General features: G+C 44.0%; 1 protein-coding gene across 1 annotated transcript in view; it reads left to right on the top strand.

Annotated features, from left to right (window-relative positions):
• cap2 (cyclase associated actin cytoskeleton regulatory protein 2) overlaps positions 1-20,594 on the top strand; it is a 237,952-nt gene that overhangs the window by 184,538 nt on the left and 32,820 nt on the right. Inside the window, exon 7 of the mRNA XM_068057232.1 lies at positions 559-664. Coding sequence (XP_067913333.1) covers positions 559-664 — 106 coding nt within the window. The remainder of the gene's footprint in view (positions 1-558; positions 665-20,594) is intronic.

Genomic DNA, 20,594 nt, shown 5'->3' with positions numbered 1-20,594 from the left:
TTGAGAATGGAAGTGTATCAATACTTGCCCCCATGTCACACCCCCCTCCCCCCCACTTTTATTCATTTGGCAGTTGTCTTGTGTACGCACATTGTTATCCCATGGTATGAATGTCCATGATTCCACAACACAGAGCCCCATAGATCTCTTGCACATATTGTACTGCCTTGTTGGAAAAGTCTGCTCTGCTTATGCATGCATAAGGATCCAACACATCCAGCTCATCATGCCAATTTTTTCCCTCACTAATTTTTCACTCACTGATTTTTTTCCCTTCCCTCGTTCTGAAAATGTCACACTGTACTTGAGTGTGATTGCTTCAGGGTCAGCGCATCCTAAAGAAAAATAGCAACTTTTTTTCTCAATTAAGTGCACCTCCTACATAATTGTGCTATTAAAACATATTCTAGCCCCGAGAAATTGAGGCTTATTATCTGGAATTGTTTAGATGTTTTGTTTTGTGTGAAAACTGTCAGCTTCATGGTAAATAGCTTCTCACCAATTTAATCAACATTTTGGTGTTGATACTCTCTTCAATCTTTGTTCAAATCTTTGCAGTGATAAGAGACATGTAGAATGGGTCAAATCCTTCCTCAGTATATGGACAGAGCTTCAGGCCTACATCAAGGAGTACCATACCACTGGACTCTTCTGGAATAAGGCTGTAAGTATCCTTCACAGCTTCATGCAGCATTAATATAACATCATAGGTGCAAGTTCTTTTTAAGCAACAACATCATTCCCTTTTAAACAACTCTGCTTCAATGGTAGTCTGTGGCAAAGAATTCCATGTTCTAAACTCTGAGTATTCAGATATTAGAAAATGAAAGAGAAAAAAACACTTACATTTTTACAGTGCTTTTCACAACCTCAGGACATCCCAAAGCACTTCACAGCCAATGAAGTACTTTTGAAGTGTTGTAATGTAGGAAATGTGGCAGCCAATTTTGCACACAGCAAGGTCCCGCAAATAGTAATGTGATAATGACCAGATAATCCAGAAATAAAAGCAAAATACTGTAGATGCTGGAAATCTGAAATAAAAACAAGAAATGCTGGAAATACTCAGCAGGTCTGGCAGTATCTGTGGAGGGAGAAGCAGAGTTAACGTTTCACGTCATAGACCCTTCTTCAGAACTGACAAATATTAGAAATGTAAAAGATTTTAAGCAAGTAAAGCGGGGAGGGGGGTGGGGCAAGAGATAACAAAAGAGGTGTTGATAGGACAAGGTCACCGAGAATAACTGACTAGAAGGTCATGGAGCAAAGGCATGTTAAAGGTGTGCTGAAAGACAAAGCATTAGTACAGAGAGGGTGTGAATGACTGTAAAGCGCAAAGCACTCCAAGCACAAACATTAAAATAAAATTTTAATAACAGAAACAGTGGGTAGGCACAGTAGAAACAAACTAAACACATTAAAAAACCTAAAATAAAATAACCAAATAAAAAAGAAAAAATAACTGAACATAAAAAGGGGGGTCCCCGTCATGCTCTGAAATAACTGAATTCAGTGTTCAGTCTGGCAGGCTGTAGTATGCCTAATCGGTAAATGAGATGCTGTTCCTCGAGCTTGCGTTGATGTTCGCTGGAACACTGCAGCAAGCCCAGGACAGGGCCTTCAACCGCGTCCGGCGTGGTTGACAGGGCCTTCAACCATGTCCAGCCCATTTCCCACACCTCTACCCTCACCCCTTCCCCTCCCTCCCAGAACCGCGACAGGGTTCCCCTTGTCCTCACTTTTCACCCCATCAGCCTCCACATCCAAAGGATCATCCTCCACCATTTCCGCCACCTCCAGCGTGATGCCACTACCAAACGTATCTTCCCCTCCCTTCCCCTGTCAGCATTCCGAAGCGATCGTTCCCTCCACGCACCCTCGTCCACTCCTCGATTATCCCCCTAACCCCCTTCCCACAGCACCATCCCCTGCAATCGCAGGAGGTGTAATACCTGCCCATTTACCTCCTCTGTCCTCACTATCCAAGGCCCCAAACACTCCTTTCAGGGTGAAGCAGCGATTTACTTGTACTTCTTTCAACTTAGTATACTGTATTCGCTGCTCACAATGTGGTCTCCTCTACATTGGGGAGACCAAATGCAGATTGGGTGACCGCTTTGCGGAACACCTCTGCTCAGTCCGTAAGCATGACCCTGAGCTTCCAGTTGCTGGCCATTTCAACACCAACCAACCCCCCCCCCCCCCCCCCCCGCTCTCATGCTCACATCTCTGTCCTGGGATTGCTGCAGTGTTCCAGCGAACATCAACACAAGCTCGAAGAACAGCATCTCATTTACCGATTAGGCACACTACAGCCTGCTGGACTGAACATTGAGTTCAATAATTTCAGAGCATGATGGCCCCCCTTTTTATGTTTAGTTATTTTGTATTTTTTATTTGGTTATTTTATTTTAGGTTTTTTAGTGTACTACTTAGTTTGTTTCTACTGTGCCTACCCACTGTTTCTGTTTTTAAAAAAATTTTAATGTTAGTGCTTGGAGTGCTTTACCGTCTATTCACACCCACCCTGCACTAACGCTTTGTCTTTCAACACACCATTAACATACCGTTTGTCTTTGCTCCATGACCTTCTGGTCAGTTATTCTCTGTGACCTTGTCCTATCAACACCTCTTTTGTTATCTCTTGCCCCACACCCCACTTTACTTGCTTAAAATCATTTACATTTCTTATATTTGTCAGTTCTGAAGAAGGGTCACTGACCTGAAACATTAACTCTGCTTCTTTCTCCACAGCTGCTGCCAGACCTGCTAAGTGTTTCCAACATTTCTTGTTTTTAATCCAGAGATAAATATTGGCCAGGACATCAGAGAGAACTTCCCTGCTCTTCTTTGAAATAGAACCTTTTACACGGACCTGAGAAAGCAGACAGGGCCTTGATTTAACATCTCATCCAAAAGACTGAACCTGCAACAGTGGAGCATAAGTACTGCACAAGAATGTCAGCCTAGATTTTGTGCTCAGATCTCTGGAGTGGAAATTGAACCCACAATCTTTTGACTCTGAGATAAGAGTACTACCATCTGAACCATATGGAGTGAGGTTACCCCCTGTTGATGAGACAAGGAATTGGTAAATTCCAATATTCAACTCTCAATAAATACCAACACTCAAAGCCTGTGGATTAATGAATCAACAGTCTGCTCCTTGAAACATGACTCCATTTAATTAAAAGGTTGTGCTCTGGGGAGTCGAAGACTGCATGCAAGAAGAGTTTAAACTTTATTTAAATTGCAGATCAAAGTAGTTCTGTTGCTTGTATTCTCTGTAGTGGGTGAAGTTAGAACCAGGCAGTCAGTTTGCTCATGTTCAGAAGATGAGTATTTGTTCATTAGAAATCATTTTTACAACATGGGATGTGACCTCTCATATAGTGTAGCAGTGAAAAGTAACCATTGTTGCAAAAAAAACACCATGGGTTTTGTTTTTGATTTGAATAATGCCAGTGCAAGTACTGTGTATTGATGGGCACTACCTCAATGTTTCCCTTCCCCCGGCCCCTCCTCCCAAAAAGAATGAGCTGACATTTTAAAATACAAGCTGTATAACAGCACAGGGTGAGTTGTCATTGTGAACAGAAAAGGTTAAGTGGCCAAAAGGAAGCCGAATTGGGATTGTTGGCAGAGTGTATTTGTAATGACTGTTGATCCTTGTTTTGCTACTGTGAAACAAAGTGCCTGCATTTATATAGCACCTTTCATGATCTCACAATGTCCCAAAATGCCTTACAGCCAATTAAATACTTTTGAAGTTGTAATATAGGAAATGCAGCAGCCAGTTTGCGCACAGCAAGATCCAGCAAACGGCAAGTGATAATGATTGGATAATCTGTTGGTTGAGGGATAAACATTGGCCAGGGCATTGGGCAAAACACCCCTGCTGTTCTTCAGAAATAATGCCATAGGATCTCTTACATTCACCTGAGAGGCTTTAACATCTTATCTGAAAGACAGCACCTCTGACAGTGCAGCACTCCACTGTCAGCCTGAATTATTTGCTTGTGTTTCTGAAGTGAGACTTTGATCCTACAACTTTCTGTTTTAGAGACATCCGTGCTACCCCCTGAGCCTAGGCTGACTCCAAGTGCTATGCAAAGGCTCTGTTGGGAAATGCTGTGTGTGTGTACGTAACTCCATTTGGTTTTATTTGCATTTTTGTTGAAGAATTTTCTACAGTTGTGGAAATTTACTTGATCGTTGACTGGGGTGGTGTTTACAAATAGAGAATTGGAGCTACAGTCCCAATTACATTAGTCTGCCTGTCCCCTTCCTCCCAAGCTTGCAGTCTAGTTAAAATAGCGGACCAAGTAATGTCAGACATTGCACGCAGCTTCTGCACCGGAATATCACACACTGCAGTTTCTAAACCGCACAAGTTCAACTCTTAACCTGCATGATGGGGCTGTATTCCTTTGCGTTGGTTACATGCATTAGTCCCTTTCTTTTCAAACCTACTAGTTTGGAGCACTGGGCAGTGGGAGGTCTGTTGACTGGCCCTCAGCAAGGATGCAATTCTGCCAGTCTGTAATCAGGAGGAAGTTCACTGGAAATTATCAATAATTCTGGCTGAAGAAGAAGGTGGAGGGTCAGGGAGAGGGAAGGATTAAATAGGTCAATCCATTGGTGCCATGTGCACTGGAGTCCTTTGCGAGTCAGCTGGGTTTGTTCAGAATTAACATCTTTTTACATCTGAGTCACAAGGTCCCAAGTTCAAATCCCATGCCAGGGTTTGAGCACAAGAGATCTAGGCTGACACTGCAGTGCAGTACTGAGGAAGTGCTGTGCTGTTGGAGGTGCGTCTTTCAGATGAGATGTTGAGCTGAGGCCAAGTCTGCTCTCTCGGGTGGACGTAAAAGATCCCATGGCACTGTTTCAAAGAAGAGTAGGGGTGTTCTCCCCAGTGTCCTGGCCAATATTTATCCCTCAATCAACAAAAACAGATTATCTGGTCATTATTACATTGCTGTTTGTGGGAGCTTGCTGTGTGTAAATTGGCTGCCGCATTTCCTACATGACAACAGTGACAGCACTTCAAAAGTACTTAATTAGCTGTAAAGCACTTTGAGATGTCTGATGGTCGTGAAAGGCACTTTATATTTGCAAGTCTTCCTCTCTTTCTTTCTTATACTATCCTTGCTTAGCTCATTCCCTGCCAGGTTATAGTGAGAGTAAAGATTTTGATCAAATGTTGTAGAAGTAAAATGAAGTGTAGCGGGTATTGATTCTTTCCCAAAATATTCTTGTGTGTTTTCTTTAAACTTGAGCTTAGAGGAGGGAGAACGTTCACAGCTGTGAAGTTAAGTTTATTAAGTTCCAGTTACATATGACACATCTGTGTTAACTCCCAACCTTAGCAGCATGCAGTGTCCTGCTCATTTTCAAAATTGAGAACTGTTTACTGGCAAGGTAATTTCCTAGTGAGAAATCGCCTACTCATTCTGAGGGTGATAAGTGTCAAATTGTCAGCAGCGAGTTGAAGCATTCACCCGTGATTGCGCTAGAGAAGCGCTGTGGTCATATGTTAAAATATAATAACCTCCGGATTCCGGGGCTGATATTCGGAAGATGTGGCCCTCCTTCCACTGTTATCTTGGATTGGCAGTACTTCAGTGGAGCAGCAGGACATACAGGTATTCAGTTGTGGCTCGGTGGATAGCACTCTTGCCTCCTCAGTCAGAAGATTGTGGGTTCAACACCCATTCCAGAGATATGAGCACAAAGATCTAGGCTAGCACTCCAGTACAGGACTGAGAGGTGCTGCTCACTCCAAGGTGCTTTCTTTTGGATAAGGTGTTAAACTGAGGCCCTGTCTGCTGTCTCAGGTGGATGTAATAGATCCCTTGGTACTATTTTGAAGAAGAGCAGGAGACATATCCCTGTATGGCCAATGTTTATCTCTCAATCCACATCACAAAAACAGATTATCTGGTCATTATCACATTGCTGTTTATGGGAAATTGCTGTGTGCAAATTGGCTGCCACATTTCCTAAAACAGTGACTGCACTTCAAAAGTACTTCATTGGCTGTAAAGCACTTTGCGACATCCTGAGATTGTGAAAGGCACTAGATAAATGTTTTTTTCCCTTTCTTGTCACTTAAATGATCATGTGTCAGAAGCCCAGCCTGCTGTGAGGGGATTGGGGGTGCATGGGGGAAATGAGGAAGGTTTATTCCCATCGGGAGAGGTTATCAGGGAAATTAAGGACATGCTCACCACGACATTCCATTCCTTTTGATGATAATTTAAGGGGTACTGACAGAGCCTGTATGTTCCTGACAGGTAGGGTTCCGTGCAGGGGATGCCCACACTGGGATCTGGCCCTTCCGTGTGCCTGTCTCAAATAGAGAACTCAATTGTTTGGAATTTTAATGTCAAGTACCAAGTAGACAACTAGTGCTACTGGCCAGTCTGTGCTGTGAAGCATCGACTTCCTATCAACGATTGGATGCCCATGAGCTGCTACATTTGTTCTTGCAGTGGTCTCCTGGTGGCAGACGGGTGGTGTGGGGGTGGGGGGCAGTGTTCCATATAACATTTTTAACACCCCCCACCCCCCCCGCCCACCACCCACCTCCTGTGGCTGTGCATGTGAGATGGCTACAGTTGCGGCCACAGACCGTCCTGTGGAGGGCTCCCCCTTCACAGTAGCGGTCTGGGAGCTGTGGCTATTTTAAATTTCATCTTTATTAAAAGCTCATCAAAGGGCGCCGCGATCTCTCGGGTCTGGAGGGCCTCCTATTAGCCCTCCAGCCTCAGGAGCCCGCCCGCAGTACTCATGGCGAGCACACCCCTTGGCCATTAATTGGCCAGCTGCTGAAAAATCAGGTCATGCCTGAGGCACTGACACAATGTGGGATCAGGAACTGGAAATGTGCCTGATGTTGAGGTCCTGACCCCAGATCAAAAATCCAGTCCCAAGTGTAAGTGGATGTCTGAAATGCGTCTTGGTGAAAGTAGAAGTGCATGATTCAGAAGGAAAATATAAAAAGAAAGAACTTGCATTTATATGGGGCCTTTCATGGTCTTAGGACGTCCCGAAGCACTTATCACCAAATTAGGTACTTTGAAATGTTGTCACAGTTGTAATATAGGAAATATGGCAGCCAATTTGCATACAGCCAGCTCCCACAAACAACATGAGATAAATGACCAGAGCATCTGTTTTTAGTGGTGTTGGTTCTGGGATAAATATTGGTCAGAAGAACTCCTCTGCTCTTCTGTAAATAGTATCATGGGATCTTTTATGTCCACCTGAGAGGGTCGGCCTGGATTATCTGCTCAAGTCTCTGGAGTGAGATTTGAAACCACAACCTTCTGACTCAGACGTGGAAGTGCTACCAATGAACAAGGCTATAAACTCAAGATTAACACAAAGGGAAGCAGTTTGGCCCATCATTATTGTACTGAAGCTAACTCCTTAACTGGAACTATCTGCTCGAATCCCATTTCCCTGTCCTGCCCTGTATCCTTTCATATTCACACATTTGAAATACTTATCCAGTTTCTTTTTAAATGATGATTATTATCTGCTTTAAATAACCACTTGTAGTAAAACATCCCCTCGTCCAAGAACTCTTTTTGTGTGAGGGGGCAAATTCTCCTAACTTTCTCTTGAGGGAGGGAGGAATGTTCTTAATGGTGAGGGATTTAGTGGTAGCTCCATTTTCTCTTATCGTTCTTGATGTCAGCTGTGACTCAGTGATAGTACTCTCGCCTCTGAGTCAGAGAGCTGTGCATTCAAGTGCCCCCTCCAGAGACATGAGCACAAATCCTAGGCTGACACTCCAGTGTAACACTGAGGGAGTGCTGCACTGTCAGAGGTTCTGTTTTTTTGGATGAAACGTTAAACTAAGGCCCCGTCTGCCCCCTCAGGTGGACGGGCGTAAAAGGTGCCATGGCACTATTTCAAAGAAGAGCAGGAAAGATCCTCCTCAATGCTCTGGCCAAAGTTTATTCCTCAACCAACATTGCTAGATACAAATTATGTGGTCATTATAACATTGCTGTCTGTGGGATCTTACTGTGTGCATATTAGCTGCTGCATTACAATAGTGACAGCATTTCAAAAGTACTTCATTGACTGAAAAGTGCTTTGAAATGTCCTGAGCTTCTGAAAGTTGCTATATCAATCCAAGTTCTTTTTATTTATATCCATTTTGGACAAAATCCAGGCCATCACCCTCAATTTTTCAACAAAAGCAAAATAAATATTTGTACAGGCAAGCTTCAGGCTTCTCCGACTGTTCCTGCATCAGCTGCCACCCCCGGATTGGGAAGGGGTGAGGGTGAAATTGGGAAAGAAAAAAATATATATGCAGAGGATTACTTTGTATAGCACTCCTTCCTCCAGCCTGTCTATCTCCTTTAAACCAGCCTCTGCTTGTTAGGCACTTTTTACATTGTAAAGTTGGAGACCTATTTTAGCTCTTTTTTCAGCTGTTTGAACCTCCTTTTGTTTTTGAAATGGAGAGATTGTGTCTACATATCTTGAGGAGTTGTGAGCAGCTGCATCAGCACTTGACGTTTGCCGTCCCTCTTAGCTGCAGTTCTGCACAGGAGAAGCACCCCAAGGTGTTTTATTGTGATCCAAACGCACTTTGCTGTTTTACTTGGATGTGTAAAGCCCAATTAGAAGCGAAACCATGGATTTCAGATCAGAAATTGCACGACCAGCAGTACACTAAGGAATCCATAGCGAGGGGGCAGTTGTACTGTTAATTGAAAATTGTTGAATGTCCAGAATACCTACTTCAGGAAAATGAAGTGATTTTCAGTTTTCTGTGTATTTTTGGAAAGTCCTCAATGAAGTTACAATGAAGGAGAGTTTACATAATGCACGCGTCCTTTCTTTTTGGATGAGAGAAAAGGTTCCATTGCCTTTGACAATTGTTTCATAATTCGGATCCAAGAAGGCTAAATTCGGGAACTCAGTTCCTCACAAATCCATCAGTCAAACCATTCCCTCATCCTGAAGCCAGAGTGTTCTGCAGTGCTGCCAGTAGAGTGCGGGAGCCCATTCCAAAAACGCAAAAGTGGCTGTCGCTGCCCTTGCCATCTGGACTATAGAAGCCCGAAGAAAGTGATGAATAAATGCAGCTGGTGAGTCTGCAATCTAATGTGGACAGGGGTAATTTTGACTTTGGGTGATAGAGTAAAACAAGTGATGTCAGATCAGCCACCTGCTATACATCGTTGCTGATTTTCTTTCCCATTAATTTCAGCCAAATTGGCTGCATTCAAAAAATCTTGGTCTAGATGTAGTCTAGCCACAGTCCTTAAAGGGACCACTGTAGGCTACCACCAAAATATACCTCCTGAGTGTGGAGCAGGAGTGTTCTTCACCTGCTCCACTGAATCCCACAGATTATTGTTGGCCCCTGCTCGCCTGCCTACTCTTCCCCTGTAAACAGTCACCTGAGAGTGTTGCCAGTGGCACAGCAGTGCGAAATCCCAGGCTACTCACCAGCGAGCTGCCTGGGGAGGCCCAGCAGGGATTCACAGACCGCGGGCCTGATGTAAATGAAGTTCAGGCAGAGTTGCCAGGAATTAAAGATTAATCTCCAGCATGTTACTGTCAGCAACCTCGGGAGATCAGTCAAAGGGGCTTTAAAAAAAAATCATCCAGTCAAGCAATGAAGTTTATTTGGTTGTCAATTGGCGTAGGAAGGTGTTGCATCCCAAAGATGGAAATGGGGTGACCACTAATGGGAGCATGGGGCACTTGGAGGTGAGAGGTCATGGACTGAATTTCCACCAGAGTTGGTAACCCTAGGCCCAAGGCCAAATATTGGGTGCATGTCAGGCCTAAAAGTTCAGACAAAGGAATCGTTCCCAGCACCCAGTTTGCACTAGCCTGATAATTTCTAGATCACACAGGTTCCTTGCCCAAAGGAGGAATGCACCATTATTGCAATGCATTGCACCTGATGCCAATACTAAACTAGCCATTATATCAATCTATAATGTCTAAAAGTCCTGCACATAGCATGCACTTCCTGTAAGTGTTACATTTTCTCCCTGCTGCACTTCACATGTCACATTTTCATGTATTCTCTGACCCAACGTCAGCACTGACTATAGTAGGTCAGCAGATGTATAAATCAAAAGAAAAACTGTGAATGCTGGAAATCAGAATTAAAAGCAAAAACAGAAATGTCTTTCAGCTTCGCCCACCTTAGCTAATTATGCATTAATTTGTTTTAATGTCTACCCATTGCTTTGCTGAGATCATCTATTATCTCCTAACTGACTGCTGTTATAATAAGCAACTCGTGGATTATTCAACTCATTCACCTCCCCTTTGTGGATTTTCCCTTTTTTCCTTTCCCACTGCTTAGGAGCTTTCTTATTTCCATTTCCAGTTCCCAGAAGGGATCTGTCCCCAAAACTTGATTCAGTTTATAGACAGTAGGGGAGAAATTGGACTCTGTAGCACCCAATTTTTGGCAGCTACAAGGCCCCCTAAAGTTTGAAAATGACATCATCCACAATTCATGCGCACACTTCTGGAGTGTGCTGGATGCCATATTTTTAAAGAGGTTTGTGCTCTTGCACCTAACAACCGTCAGAGCTATGCAAAGCGGCCAAATCTGGATGCCAGTCAGTGTGCAATGCTGATTTGACGCCAGTGCCGCACTCCAGCCTAGGCCCTGACTTTACCTCATACTGCTGAACATGAAGTTAAACGGCATGAAGGACTCTCCTCCAATGTTCCCATAAGTTTGCGCAACAGTCGGGAATGTGCTACACGGGGAACAAACAGCCCACATAAAGTAACATCCCTTTAAGATATGCGCATGGGCAACCATGCATCAATCTTAAAGGGACCGCACAGTGCAACAAGTTGGCCGTGCGCACAGAAGAGAAGTTAGAGGGAACATTGACCCCACCATTTGCTATTCAAAGAGATCACAAGCTAATTACAGGTTAGTTGCTGAATTATTTCTTCTGGATATTGGTGCAGTGTAATGTGTTTTGGGTACTTCTCCATATTTGTCTACAGTTTCAGTAGTCTACAAGGAGTAGTCTGGCTGGTGCTCAAGTACTTTTTCGGTGGCTTTAAAAGCTTGTACTGAAACCAGCTGCTCCCAGAGACATGTAGCCTAATAGGCCTTACTCTTGAAATTGAACATATCTGGCAGAATGAAGAGAGGACAAGCAGAGACTTCTTCCAGGCTGCTGCTGGATTGAAGGATTCCCCATGGTGCAGGATGCCATTGACTGCACATGCATTGCTTTGCTTGCACCTCATGTCAACTCTACCATTTTCTTGAGCTGAAAGGAATTCCATTCCCTCAATTTGCAGTTGTTGTGTGATAACCAGCAGCACATCATGCAGGTGAATGCCCAGTTTCCTGGCAGTAGTCTCAATTCATTCATTCTGTGGCAGTCTTCTGTGCCAGCTGTATTTGAATCACCACAGCAAATCAAAGGGTGGCTACAGGGTGATAGAGGTTATCCACTCATAACATGGCTCATGACTCTGGTCCAGAACCCATGCACATGCACATGTAAACAGCAGGCATACAATGAGAGCAATGCTGCCACAAGAAACATTATAGAGCACACCGTCAGCATTCTCAAGCAACACTTACGCTGCCTGGACCACTCTGGAGGAGCCCTGTAGCACTCAGCTGACTGGGCCTCAAGATTTGTTGTGGAATGCTGTATGCTGCACAAACTTGTCATTATGAGGGAACAGCCCCTGCCACCACCTATTAGGTGAGAAGCTGAGCATCATGCGGAAGTGGAGGAACACAAAGAGGAAGGGAGGTTGCAACATCGATAGCCCCTTCCTGCCTGGGCAGGATTCATGAGCGATACCAGTAATCTCAACCACACCTCCCTGTTCACTAACAGTCCCACAATCCTCATCTTTCCACTGTCACTGACCAGCACATTGTCTTCTTTCCCACAATGCAAGAATAAAACACACAATACACATTCCAATCCAGATTTATAAATTAAATTATGACACAATGCATTAAAAAATCAAGTCAACCTTGTGCATTCCATTAGTGCCTCTTCCGTGTGCCTTTGCCTTTTGTAGCGCTTCTACAATGTCCTTGGCCGCTGGCTGCAGCCTGGATAGTGGATGGTCCCATTTGTGATGTGAGCAAAATGGAGGCAGCCATCCGCCCAATCAGGTGGCGGGGGCAGCAATGGAGATGTTGTTTACTGCGTCACCTGATGTCGGAGCAGGTACTGGCGCCATTTCTAAAAGTTCCCCCCCATTCACACACAACCCCTTTGCAGAGTACCCCCAGTACTCATAACCCCCCTTGGACACTCAGCATAGCAGCAATGGCTGCTGTAACCCCGACTTCCCCTATGCTACTATGGTTAGGTTACCTTCCTTTCGCGGCGCTAACGCCTCTTGCCTCGGTACCGCCAACTTTTCAGAGTCGTGAAACTGAAGGCACGTGATTGCCACACGTCAACCACAAAATAGCGGGACATTTGTTGGATTGCACTGAAATAGATTTAAATTTATTTAAAACAGCATTTAAATTACAATGCCGTTACGTCGGGCCGTCAGTACCATTAGGGTACTTCCTCACCTCGGACAGAAATGGCACACTGGGTTATGGCTCTGTGGAAATTCTCCATGCCTCCCCCCCCCCCCCCCCCCCCCGCGCCCCCAGCGCCCAACACCACCAAGCCCACCTCAGACAAGAGAACAAAATTTAGCCCATGGTTTCTGAGAATTATAAAAGGCAAATGACTGTTGACTATTGATCTGGATAAATTCAACAGGCTTTCCTAGGTCTGGAGGCAGGTAGAAAGGAAGACTAGCAAGCAGAGCTGTGCAGCCAAAAGAGAGAAAGAGAAGCAGCTGCTCTCAGATCACCAATACAGCAAAAGGCTAAGATTTGAACCCAATTCGAAAGTTGAGGTTTGTGGAGGAGAAAAAACCAACAGTGTCACCAGAGATTGCCTTATTAATGGAAGACCAGTCGAATGTGCTCGGAAGAAGTGAGCGAAGAAGACGTTGGCTTTGAGAAGGACACTGGGAGACCCAACCCACTGCAACTGGGAGGAGTTTGGGACTTTTAACCGCAAGGATACCTTTCCGATGAAAACACTTTGTAACTTATAAATATGTTGTGGTGTTATCGAGTGTGTTAATAAGTTACTGAAAAATACCGTTCTCTGTAATTTAGTGTATTAGCTAACTACTAAGTATTTAGTTAAAATTGATTTTTAGTTTAGTTATAGTAAAAGGCTTAAACTGTGAAATCTTGTGAAATTCTTTAATTGTTCTGGGGAGTTCATATGTAAATACATTGGAACGAGTTCAGAGAAGGTTTACTAGACTAATACCTGCAATGGGCAGGTTGTCATATGAGGAAAGGTTGGACAAGCTAGGCTTGTATCCGCTGGAGTTTAGAAGACTAAGAGGCGACTTGATTGAAACATAGAAGATCCTGAGGGGTCTTGACAGGGTGGATGTGGAAAAGATGTTTCATCTCATGTGAGAATCTAGAACTAGGGGTAACTGTTTAAAAATAAGGGGTCGCCCATTCAACACAGTGTTACGACTACACTGGACCAAGGCCCCCAATTAAAATATATGATTCGAATTGCGGTGGAAACAATGCACTGTTAATTCAGTCCCGTTGCTCCACAGGTCGCAGCATATTTCTTCAAGTTTTCCAAATCGGAAAAAAAACACTCAAATTGAACGATCTAGTAACCCCCGAATTAAGCGGACCAAACCAGGTATCTTTAGATATCAACAAATTATTTATTAAAAAAACTAAAATCTTAAACACTACTAAGATAAACCAATATCTAAAGACCATATAATCTTATTTAAAAATTGAACTCTCGCATTCGCATACATATACTCAAACTAACGGTACTTTGGCTTTTAATTAGCTGACAGAAAAAATAATGTTAAAAAGTCTTTGCAAGTTACGTTTCTGATGAATGGAATCTTCCAATGTAGAAACAGTACAAGGTCGCTTGAAGTCTTTACAGTGGTCCGATGAGAACAAGAAGGTCCTTCAAAGATAGGAATTTAGCAGTTCGGCTGTTGTAGCGTTAACTGACCCTTCAGTGATGAACACAGCAATACTGATACTTTGTTAATAAAAAAAAAAAGCTTTTCTTATTTTCTTAGGGAATTAATTCGGCTTGCTGCTTTGTAGAATCTTCTTGAGAGAGAGAACGAGAACTAAAACTGCTTCTTTCTTCAGTTGCTGGAACAGTCTCTCTCTAGACCAGTCTGTGCCAGCTAGTTTTCAAAAGTCAAATTGCAACGTTGAATCAAGGGATTTCTTTAATGCTACTGTCGCGTGGCAACCAGAATGCAGTCTGAAATACTAAGTCTCTGGAGTTTTCTGTCTTAAAGGTGCACTGATCTTTTTACAGTCTTAAAGGTGCACCTCAATATTTCCAAGGAGAAAAAAAAAAGAACTGTGACAACAGAGAAGAGGAGAATTTTTTTTCTCAGTCTTTGGAGCTCTCTTCCTCAAAAGGCAGTGGAAGCAGAGTCTTTGAATATTTTTATGGCAGAGATAGATAGATTCTTGATAAGCAAGGGGCTGAAAGGTTATTGGAGGTAGGCAGGAATGTGGAATCAAGGTTACAATCGGAGCAGCCATGATCTTATTGAATGACAGAGCTCCGGGGCCAAGTGGCCTACTCCTACTCCTAATTTGTATGTTAGTATGTTCTGTTGAGGTCGTAACACTCACCTTGCAGCTATACTCCTGGCATTGAGCTCTCCTGCTATCTTTTCTCACTGCCTTCTGACCCCCTGAGGATGCAGGACATACCTCCTCCTCCATTCCACCTCTTCATCAAGACCTCGAGTGCAGTATTTGAGAACCTTGGTGCACACACTCTACATTGGTCAGCCATTGTTGATGGTATCAACTGTGACTCAGTTGGTAGCACTTTTGCCTCTGAGCCCTGAGGTTGTGGGTTCAAGGTCCATCCAGGACTTGAGCACAACAGTCTAGGCAGACAGTCCAGTGCAGTACTGAGGGAGTGCTGCTCTGTCAGAGGTGCCATCTTTTGGATCAGATGTTAAACCTATGTCCCATCTACCCTCCCAAGTGAATGTAAAAGATCAATGGCACTATTTCAAAGAAGAGCTGGGGAGTTATCCCTGGTGTCCTGGCCAATATTTAATCCTCAATTGACATCAGAAAAACAGATTATCTGGTTATTATCACATTGTGTTTTTTGGTAGCTTGCTGTGCGAAGTTGGCTACGCATTTCCTATATTACAACAGTGGCTACATTTCAAAGTACTTCACTGTAAAGTGCTTTGGGACATTCTGAGGTTGTGAAAGGCACTATGTAAATGCGAGTCTTCCATTTTTTTCACTTTTGAAAATACTCCCAGCACCTATTCCAGCCACAATGCACCTTCCCTCTAAGAGGTGTAGGCTGGCTTTAAATAGTGCTAAGCACTCACAATATCGGGCCCCCTGCTGATACAGGCAGTCTATGAACAGCGCGGGATGCGCTGGCTGCATGCAGCATGAATTTAACATCCTGCCTGCATCACAGTGAACGGGCGCAAGTTATTCGCACATCGTGATCCCTTGCACCCACTTACCGGAGTTATCCAGTTTAACCGCCTATGACCGATCACATTTTGTATGTTTCATTTGGATTAGGTCATAGCCAGAGAGTCACTTGCAATGGCTTCTCTTCCTGCTCCCACACCGTTACCTATGGTGAGCCCCAAGGATCTATCCTTGGCCTCTTTCTATTTCTCATCTACATGCTGTTCCTCGCTGACATCATCCGAAAGCACAGCGTTAGTTTTCACATGTACGCGGGCAACACCCAGCTCTAACTCACTAACACCTCTCTTGACTCCTCCAACATTGCTAAATTATCAGACTGCTTATCTGGCATCCAGTACTGAATGAGCAGAATTCTCCTCCAATTATGTATTGAGAAAAGTGAAACCATTGTTTTCACTCCCTGTTCCAAACTCTTCCCTAACTACCAATTTCATCCCTCTCCCTGGCAGCAGTTTGAGATTTAACCAGTTTGTTCACAACCTTGGTGTCACATTTGATCCCAAGCTGAGCTTCCGACCTCGTTTTTGCATCTATTTCCACCTCAGTAACATTGCCCAACTTTGCCACGAGCTCCGCTCATCTGCTGCTGAAAGCCTCATACATCCCTTTCTAACCTCTAGACTTGACTATGCGAGTATATTCTTGGCTGATCTCCCACATTCAACCCTCTGTAAACCTGAGGTCATCCAAATCTCTGCCCGTCTCTTAACTCATACCAAGTCCCATTCCCTGATCAGCCCTGTACTCGCTGACCTAGATTGGCTCCCAGTCAAGCAATGTATTGATTTTTAATTTCTCATTCTTGTTTTCAAATTCTACCATGGCCTTGCACCTCCCTATCTCTGTAATCTCCTCCAATCCCACAACTCTGAGATATCTGTGCTGTTCTAATTCTGGCCTCTTGTGCATCCCTGATTTTGATCGCTCTACCATTGGTTTTCAGTTGCCTAGGCCCCAAGCTCTAGAATACCCTCCCTACACTCTCCAGCTCACTTTCCTCCTTTAAGACACTCCTTAAAACCTACAGCTTTGACCAAGCTTTTGGTCATCTGACCTAATATCCCCTTTTGTGGCTTGGTGTCATATTTTGTCTTATAATGCTCCTGTGTCAAGTGCCTTGGACCGTTTTGTTACATTAAAGGCGCTATTGTCATGTAGGCCCTCACCTGCCAAGAATGAGGCACATTAATTTCGCCACATGGACATTAAAATTCAAATTATTGCTGGGAAGAAGAGAAGGCCTGTTACCAGGAATTGCCAGGCCCCTGGTCGGAAAGACATTTTTGCATATTAACAGATACTGCTTGGAACAAAGGAGCTATCCCCTGCTCCAATACAGTCCACAAACAAATGTGGTCAAACCAGTTAGTTACATGACTAACCTGCTTGGCAGTCTGGGCTTTTTTCTGAATTGGACAGTTTTTTGAATTGAGAGTCTGCAGAAGGCTCTGTGCTCCTGGATTGAAAAGACCTCTCCTGGCTGGCTTGCCACAGCCTCTCCTGTCTGCTCCCATATCTTTCTCACAGAACTCCAAAGCCTGACTGAAGACACATGAACCGTAAGAGAGAAAAGTCTCCTACAGTGAACAAGGTTTAAGAACAAGACTGGGCCTCAACGAAAAGCAAGATCTACCTACAAACTAGGACTCGACAGTAAGCTCGAAGACCCGTAACAAAAACTCTTCAGATATTGCCTCAAACCTTTCCACTTTATTTTTCTTCTGCTCTTTTCTGTCTCTATTTGCATGTGTGTATCACATATGCATGCTAGTGTGGGCGCGTCGTGTATCCATAGGTGTCGACCAAATTAGAGTTTAAGTTTAATAAAATTTCACCTTCTTTAAACCTAAGAAAGCCTGTTTGTGCTCGTTTCTTTGCCTTATAATTGGAAAGCGGTGAACAAGGATTCACCAAGGGGGAGCTAAAAATACTGTGTGGTTAAAAAATAAAACCCTGTTACAGTAAGACAAGTGAAGGCTGAAAGGGAACCCTATACCTCTTTCTCACCTGGTTGTAACACCATATAAATATAAGTTGTTACTTCCAGTATTTTCAGGAATTTATTATTCTCATTTGGATTAACATCAATATATTTTCAAGTGCACAGTTTAGGGTTTCAGCCTTAAGATGATAAGGTCTTAATAATTCTGACTGAGAATAGCACCAATTAATCCCCTGGATCTTGGAATTGCAAAGAAGTATTTGAAAGGTGCATTAATCCCAGGGACTTAAATTTGGGCAACCTGTTCAGAAGTCAGGACAGAACTGAAAATGGTCTGCAAAATCAGATGGGCCAAAGGGCCTGTTTCTGTGCTGTATAACTCAATGACTATCATGTCCTGTAATTACAAAAAGATGTATTGAAAGTTGCAATTTTCAGAACCTCTTGGAAAAACTCTCTACACCATGATATAAAGCTTTGTGTGTGTGTGCGTGTGATTCTTGATATGATTCTTGAATGAGTACATTAAGTTGAACTGACCTGAGCCGAACCATTCTGAATTGTTCTTGTTGCTCGATCCCTGGGACTAAAGTTAGCTTTTTGTACGAGTGGCAGACAATGAAAACTGGTGTCAGAGCGGCTGTTCCCTGAGGGTGATGCAAAGGGTTTTATCATTTGGAATTTCCTGAATTGCATCGGTAAAGCAAACAGTTGGTGTAATTCTTATAAAATCCCATTAACAATAGAACTGGAAAAATAAGCAAATCAGTGTAACTTCCCCTCCAGTTTAGTTCACTGATACAAAGGGCTGAATTTTTAAACAGCCATGGAGACAGATGGGCGAGTAATTTCCCCTCACCGGCCAGTTTTCTGCCATAGTCCTGCCTCGGGGCCATTTTTGAAGAGGTGGTTGGCGGGTGGGGGTGGGGGGGGAGGCGGGGTGGTGGCAACTAAATTAAAGCAATTAAAGGGCCTGTGAAGAGCAATGCTCTGAGGTCGACTGGAATTTCCCAGCCGGCCAGCGGGCACCCCACGGCAGCTGTAGTCCTGATGATGCATGGAGCCGGCCTCCTGGTGGCCGACAGTGTGGGCGGGGGCGGGCGCACGCTACAACATCATTTTGAACCCCTGCCTCATACTGAGATGGTCACAGCTGTAGCCAAAGGCTGCCCTTTAGAGGGGCTCCCCCTCCACAATGACAGCCTGGCAGCTGTGGCCTCTTTCTATTTTTAAAGATTTTAAAAAGTCTTCAGAGGGCACTTCCATCTTGAGGTGCCCTCTCACCTACCTGCATCGGCAGAAATCACCTCTGACGGGGAGGCTGCCGAAATGTCAGTGCTGGAGGGTCTCCTAAAGGCCCTAGAGCATCGTGAACCTTCCCTCCACTCTTAATCGGGCAGGACTTCCAGAGGCGGCCACTTAGTTGTCTGCTTCCTCGAAAATCGCATTCTGGGTTTGGACGCCAGCATGTGTGGGTCCCCAAACCGTATTTCCTCCTGATGCAGGATTGAGACCCATAAATGAAAATTCAGCCTAAAGTGTACATTGACATAGTCAAGTGGAAAGGCTCTGTTTGGGAATGGGATCCTCAAAGCAACTGGGATAAAAAGAAAGGAAATGCAAAATTTGAAATAAAAACAGAAAAAAACAGGAAATACACTGCGGGTTGTCCAACAGCTGATCGATCTGCAGTTTATTTAAAGTATTTTCTGTTTTTATTAGTTAGATCCTACCTGGGTGCTGTTGAAAAGAAAACCAATGAGCAGATGCCACACAGGAAACTTATTTTTGGCACTCACCCACCCTGTTTTGAATAGCTTTTTAAAATCACAGCTTAATGCAAAATATGAAATTGTTCATTGTCAGTTATGGCTCAGTTGGTACCACTCTCGCCTCTGCGTCAGAAGATTTAAGTTTCACTCCAAGATTTCAGCACAAAAATCAAGGCTGACACTCCAGTGCAGTACTGAGGGAGTGTAGCAGTGTCAGAGGTATCGTTTTTTTTCAGATGAGATGTTAAAATAAGGCCTGGTCTGCCCTCTCAAGTGGATGTAAAAGATCCCACGGCATTATTTTGAAGAAAGGCAGGGAGGTTATCCCGGTGTCCCTCTGATCATTTTCACATTGCTGTTTGTGGGAGCTTGCTGTGCACAAATTGACTGCCGTGTATTCTACATTACAGCAGTGACTACACTTCAAAAGTGCTTCATTGGTTGTAAAGCACTTTGAGATGGCGGATGGTCATGAAAGACGCTACATAGATGCAAGTCTTTCTTCATTTCTTTCAGTGTCGCCTATTGTTAGCTTGACTCGGTTACTAGCACACTCATTGCTGAGTCAGAAATTGATAGGTTCAAACTGCATTCCAGCACTTGAACGACATATTCTATGTTGACACTTCTGTGTGAAACTGAGGGAATGATGTATCGTTGCAGATGCTGTCTTTTGGATGAGACATTAAACCTGTCTGTTCTGGTGGTAGTTCTTCAAAGAAGGCCATTAAAATCTCCTGGTGTCCTGGCCAACATCCATCCACAACCCACACCACCAAAACAGATTAACTGGTCTTTCACCTCTGTGTTGTTTGTGGGATCTAGCTGTCAACCAAATTACCTGCCGAGTTTGTCGGCAGTAACTATGTTTCATCAACAGTTGGTTGCTGACCAAGAGCTTTGGGATGTCCTGAGAACGAGGAAGGTGCTACATAAATGTACGTTTGTCTTTTGTTTAAGATTCCTGAACTGGCTATTAAATTTCACACTGACCATCTCCCATCTTTGAGATCTAACACTGGAAGATATAGGCTGAATTTTATGGGACCCCTAGGGACAGTAACGGAGTCAGATGGGCCCATAAAATTGCGAGGGAAGGCGGGGGCGGAGTGCCTGACACGTTCTAATTTGGGCCGTGGCAGGGAAGGCTGATGACATCCTTCTCACCCAGAGGCCAATTGATTGGCCATTTAGGGGCCTCTTCCCACCACTGCTGGCATTTTGCCAGCGACGGGAGGGGCCTTCGCCAAGTGGGCAGTTCGCCTATTAACTCAAGGTGGCCTCCCTGGGGGTTGGGGGAAGGGCCTTTATC

Source organism: Heterodontus francisci, chromosome 2 (genome assembly GCF_036365525.1).
Source record: "Heterodontus francisci isolate sHetFra1 chromosome 2, sHetFra1.hap1, whole genome shotgun sequence".
In the NCBI taxonomy this organism is placed as follows: Eukaryota; Metazoa; Chordata; class Chondrichthyes; order Heterodontiformes; family Heterodontidae; genus Heterodontus; species Heterodontus francisci.
Note: the sequence above shows the minus strand (reverse complement) of the source record. Positions and strands in the feature narration are given on the sequence as shown.